This window comes from Symsagittifera roscoffensis, chromosome 1 (assembly GCF_963678635.1).
Source record: "Symsagittifera roscoffensis chromosome 1, txSymRosc1.1, whole genome shotgun sequence".
Lineage (NCBI taxonomy): Eukaryota > Metazoa > Xenacoelomorpha > Acoela > Convolutidae > Symsagittifera > Symsagittifera roscoffensis.
In genome coordinates this window covers 73,804,022-73,809,783 of record NC_087062.1, presented here as the reverse complement: position 1 = coordinate 73,809,783, position 5,762 = coordinate 73,804,022, and the positions used below count along the sequence as shown (strand labels likewise).

General features: G+C 36.0%; 1 protein-coding gene across 1 annotated transcript; it reads left to right on the top strand.

Annotated features, from left to right (window-relative positions):
• Nucleotides 1–408: 408 nt before the first annotated feature.
• Nucleotides 409–5,498, top strand: LOC134857017 (dynein regulatory complex protein 10-like). The gene is made up of 3 exons (XM_063873341.1): nt 409–993; nt 1,360–1,525; nt 4,771–5,498. The coding sequence occupies exons 1-3, from the start codon at nt 410–412 to the stop codon at nt 5,266–5,268; spliced, it is 1,248 nt and encodes a 415-aa protein (XP_063729411.1). The 5' UTR covers nt 409; the 3' UTR covers nt 5,269–5,498.
• Nucleotides 5,499–5,762: the final 264 nt, after the last annotated feature.

Below are 5,762 nucleotides of genomic sequence, written 5' to 3'. Positions count from 1 at the left end.
TTTGACCAAGAGCTAGCGAGACGAGAGAGCCGTTTCTTGAGACCAAGAGAGGGCGAATAATATTGAAAATTTTGTTATTAATTTGGGTCGACTGAATCTATTTTCCAAATTCTGCTATAATCCTGTTTCATCAACAATTTCTAGGCCCAGAGGGAAAATTTTAGATAAGCGTTCCAAAACTTAGTTTTCGGACTCTTTTGGAAGATTTTGGCCAAAAAATTCCCCGAAGATATCATATATTGGCGTCAAATGAGACTTGAATTCAGAAGAGTTTAAATATTGGTTGGCCTAAAATGGATGTCATAAAAACTATCAAAGAAATGGCTCATTAGATGGCGCCACAGGTGAGGGCATCGAATTCCTTTTTTTCCTTTGGAAATTTAACTTGGATGGCTGTTTTTAAGATATTATGGCATTTAAAGCTGGTAAAGGAGGAAATAAGTCCACAAATGCGGACCAAACTGGCGGTAAATCCCAGCTACAACTCGAAACCCAACGGATGCTGGACACTTCTAAGAAGAAGTTGACGCTAATTGAACAGCAAAGAATTATGTCTGTTATGGAAGATACTTGTGTGCGAATGGAACTGGTCTCTCTTTTTCCATTTATTCTGGATAATTTGGACAGATTTTCCGTTGCTTTTGGGCAAGATTTGTGCGAACAGTTGGCTGTTCATTCGCAATTGAATGATCAGTTGATTCATAATCTAACAGACGGAGCTCAGGAATCAACAGACGCCGAGGCACTTCAGAGAAGTTCGGATCTTCTGCAGCTGAATTTGCATCACTCGACCAAAACTCTGTTGAGACTGTTCGCTGCAAATCCGGCGGCTGTGAAGGTGGTGCGCAATGAGTTTCAGAAAAACACGCCTGAAGAGACGAAGGCATTCATCTCCATGGTGAAAGAAGGCAAGTCTCTCTTGCTTCAGAGATTGCTCTCTACCCCATTCGAGGAGAAACAGAGACAAGACTACTTTACGGAGATGAGCGATAGGTTTGTGTAATGTTTATCAAATACTATCGTTTGTATTAGTTAACTTGATTACATCGCTCGGATTATTAAAAATGCAGTATCTATTTTCTGTTCATTTTTGAATATCAACGGCAAAACTCGGCAGACTATCGTAATTACATTTGAGTTCAGTTTTTTTTGTGGACAATTTTGGGTGTGTTTGTTCGAAAAAAGTTGATTATGATAAAAAGCTGTATAAATAGCTTTGATGTTGCTTAAGAATTATTCAGGAAACTTTTTTCGGTTGATAATTCCAGCCAAAAGATCGCTGAAATTTTCCATGCATTTAAAAAAAGAAATAGAGTTTAAATGCAGAGACAACCAATACGAACTACACAATGTCTTTAGGTGTCGTAAAAACGAGACAGCTATCAAGCAGTTGAAGAGGGAGCTGGAGGAGGCGACAGTGGACAAGGAGGAGGAGGTTAGCAAGAGGAATGAGGTCATCCGTAAACTCAAACTGGACATTCACAGCATCGAGAAGAGCGCCGATGACCACATCAACAGAACAAAGGTCATTCCAAATTCCTGAGATTCCAATCTACCTCATCATCATGATCGTTTTCCGCTTCAATAGTTGTACCAAAAAAATCGCGAAAGTTTCCTTTTGTTGCTAATAAGAGCTTCGCTCATCAAAGATGTACCTAACAGATTTCATATCACTCCTCAATTCGTCTTATTAAAAGTTAGCAGATATGGTTTTAATGCTCCGATTTTCGAAAAAAAGTGAGAAATATATATGCTTAAGGTGGTTTGTTTTATTACTCTGAAGAAGTTCTGAAAGAAAGTTGTAAAGTGGAGATCGAACCTAGAATCTAAGTGTTCCCGAGCGATTGTGCTATGCACTATCTGAAATGCGCTTGGAGGTTGTGTTGAATACTGTTTCAATTCGAAGAAGATTTTATCTATGATGCTGAAAGCGTGACAATAATTACTATTCCGCACACAAATTTGCTCCTGATCAAAATCAATCAAGCTCATTGGTATCCATAATTTTAAGTTGTACGAATCAAGTTAGACCCTTAAATTTTGATTTTAAAGAACATTCAGGACCATGTCATACCAAACGAGCAGTCTTCGTGTTCCGACACCACTGGAACTACTTGAATCTACGGTCATTCTGAAACGAGTCTAACTAAACTGCTTGTTTAGTTTTTTAAGCTGAAAAAGTTAAGAGAATTATTCCCGCTGGGCAAATTGTCACGCACTACGAAATCAATTCCATATACTTAATTCCATATACTAATCAAACTTCAACACTTAATATTAATAGTAATGAACGTAGTTAGTACTCTTATATAGGTCTTGGTAATTTTTTTAGGAAAAAGTCTCAAACTTTGTTCACGCTCAATTTTGATTTTTTGCTGTTTAACTTTCGTACTGCACCATCGAACAAAAAAAGCGCAAAGGTCACAAAAAACTTGATCGACTACTAATTTAAAAAATGGATATTATAAATAAGATTTTCCGACAAAATTGAATTTTTAACTATTGATCTAGTTTTCCAACTAGGGTTATTTTTATCAAAAAAACACTAGTCATAAATTGCTCGTGCTTTTCTTTTTTAAATGAAAAAAGCACTTATCATAATTTAAAAGTTTTACGGTCATATATTTTTTCTCTAAATTCGAAAGTTGAAGTTTTTCAACAAGCAAGTCAGGTTGTTTTCTGTTTCCTTGCATTCTTACTTTTTTCCAACTGTCAGTTGGTTATGGTTTGATATCAGATCAAAATTGAGTTTTAATATTCTCAATTAATCGAAACATGTTAAAGGACAGCTTTGCCCTGATATACGAGCAGTCTTGTTAATTTATACTGGCAGATTTTGTGTCGTTTTTGTGGGAAAGAGTTTTGCAACGGAAATAAAACTATAATAGGACAAATTTTGTCAATAGTTTTTGTTAAGCGAAATTTACAATAGCTCAAAAACTGTGCCCGCGACAGTTGTCAGCAGTCTACAATATGAAACAATGCCGGTTGATGTGCAATTAGCACAGTAATGTTCCGATCGTTATGAGATCTTAACCAAAGCCTAGAACTATGACTGTAAAAAACGTAGGTACATTTGACAACAGTTTGTTTTCCATGTAGAAAGAAAAAATGTATATTAAAAAATCAAAAAAAAAATTCATTCTTCACGCTTGAGATTAGCCAGCGTTATCAAATCGGAATATAGACTTTTTTCGGGTTAACAACTAGTTTACTAAATCACTTTGGTTCATATGAAATCAAAACTTAGAGTAATTCATCGCACTTGGTCTGGACGTAATGCAGTTGCCTTTGAAACCTAACGTCAGGGGCTCGGGCCTGTTTGTCGGTTTTTGAACTAATTTTGCGTCGCTATAGGGATGAAAATGACTACTCGTGCTTTTATTAAATCACTCAATTTTTAATCGCTCAATTTTTTTTATTTCATTAACTTTCTTTGAAATTTTGTTGTCATTTTAATGGGCGTCTTACCACATGTTGTTGGCTTATTGAACGCTTGAAAACATTTGAATAGCTTGCTTAAGGTATTATGTGCTGCAAACGCTCAAAGTTTTAAATCTTGAATGCTAAAAAGTTATTGATAACTGATGACATTTTTTGCTTTCGGCTCAATCGGTTTTAACTCACGCATTGTCGGCTTATTAACTAGTCTGTAAAGAACTAAAATTGTATTTACTGCTGTTTGTTGTTTTTTACTATTTTCCTGAAATTGTTTTCAATTTTCCAAATATATATATATATATATATATATATATATATATATATATATATATATTGGTTTTGTTAATTCCATCTCCTTTTCTAATCACTAGCTTGCAACGAGGTGATTGAGTAGTATCGCAAGTGATGCGAAGCACCGCTTCGCCTCTGTGTATCAAAGTTAGCCTCCTATGTCTTCCAGCAAAGGTTAAGAAGGGTATACTTTGAGAACTTCTTAAAAATTGTTTTTAATCAATTCAGAAAATTGTTGTTTTATATAGCACAAATTACATGTTTCGGTGTCACAGAAAATTATATTTAATCATGCAAAAGCTTGGAGATCATACTCTTCTTTCAATTTGTACGGCTTCTTAAGAAGCTCTCTTTGATATAATCCGCTCAACCATTGACGCGTTATTTTAAGCATAATTTTTCATAGAATAGAAAGAGCCAGAGCCAAAAATGACCTGTTTATGGGGTCAAGTTTTGGGCTCAAATGCGGCAGAAAAAATTGCAGAATAAATTGTGATCATTTCTGGTAAAATTTAAAACTACATTTGTTCTAATCACTTTTTGTCTAATGACATCCAAATATGTTCGTTTTGCTGATTTGAATCAGAACTGTAGTTTTGTTTGCATACCCAATTGCCAGGCCCCGGGTATTATGGATTTTTTTTTTCGTAGTTGACTAACAATGTCTTAGAAGTTTGAAGAAAGCACGTAATCAGGAATTTGCGCCTTTTTTTAACTAATTCACCAGAAGTTCTCCCAAAAAGCCATAGTATGTCAAAAAGTTACACGTCAGAATTGAAAGTTTCACCAAGGGCTGTGATCAAAAGGTAGGGGATTTGGCTAGAGGCTGTAAATATCAAAACAAATTACTTACTGCTGTTGATATTTTTTTTCGACAAATTCAATGTTAGTTAAAAACGTTTTTCATTTGTTAAATACCGGAGCTTTTTAATTTCCTTTTCTACAGCTAAATGTTTACGGCGGAATAACTATTTTGATTTGGACACTGGTAAACTATCCTGGGTTTTATCTTTCTAGTAAACTATATGCTTGTTATAGGTGGACTCGGAGAAACAGCAACAGGCTGATGAGAAGAACGCAGAGACTAAGAAAGATAAACTGAAGTTAGAGTTGAATCAGCTGAAGCAGCAGCTGGCCAATATAACAGCGGAGCATCGCAAGTCGGAACAGATTCTGAGGGGGAAGAAGTTCCAGACCGAGACCGAAGTTGAAAGCTGGATCACCCAATACGATCAGCACATGGGCGAGAAGCAACAGGAATTCGAGGAGATAGACGCACAGTATACACAAGAGAAGCAAGAATTGAATATTCTGCAAGAAAAGTTTGCGACTCTTCAGCAAGAGTATGACACAATCATGGAGGAGCGAAGGCTGAGTAAAGAACAGAAAGAACAAGAAGAAAAGAATGTTCGCACAGCAGCCAAAGCGGCTCTTGCTATCCAACGGTTCTGGCGAGCGTATAAGGCCAAAAAAGCACTGAAGAAAAAGGGAGGCAAAAAAGGCAAGAAGTCAGGCGGAAAAAGTGGGAAAAAGTAAACGGCGAGAAGATAAAACCCTCATATTCGCTCGCTTTCTAATCGTTTGGTCAAATCACTCGCCATTAAATTGTAGATAGTCCCATTCATGTACATAGTTAGTTGCAAGTAGCCAAAATGATTCTTAACATCTATTCCAAACTACATACAGTGTCCATGTATAAATGTATAATGAATTGTACAAAATCGTGCCATAAAATTATTTTTGATCTAAATTTACGCGAGAATCCACAGTTTTCATTTGATTTAAGAATTGTTTCATTTCTTGTAAGCTACAGTTGAATAGATTTGACTGATTTATAGCATCAGAAACCAATCTTCACTCCTCTCCTGAGTTGACGTGATTGCAGTTTGCTTTCTCCAGTCTCTTCGGTTGGTCCAATGGACCTGTATCGATTGGGATGATTGCGTGAACTGAACACTTTACTGCTAATTTGTTATTCAATTTTGTTCTAACTGATGTAGGATTTGTGTCATTACCACGTTCCTTGTAAG

What these genes read in the sequence shown, in the direction of transcription:
- LOC134857017 (XM_063873341.1), top strand. Translation starts at nt 410, where the DNA reads ATGGCATTTAAAGCTGGTAAAGGAGGAAATAAGTCCACAAATGCGGAC. An exon ending in TTTACGGAGATGAGCGATAG is followed by an intron (nt 994 to 1,359) that starts GTTTGTGTAATG and finishes CAATGTCTTTAG; the next exon opens with GTGTCGTAAAAACGAGACAG. An exon ending in ACCACATCAACAGAACAAAG is followed by an intron (nt 1,526 to 4,770) that starts GTCATTCCAAAT and finishes TGCTTGTTATAG; the next exon opens with GTGGACTCGGAGAAACAGCA.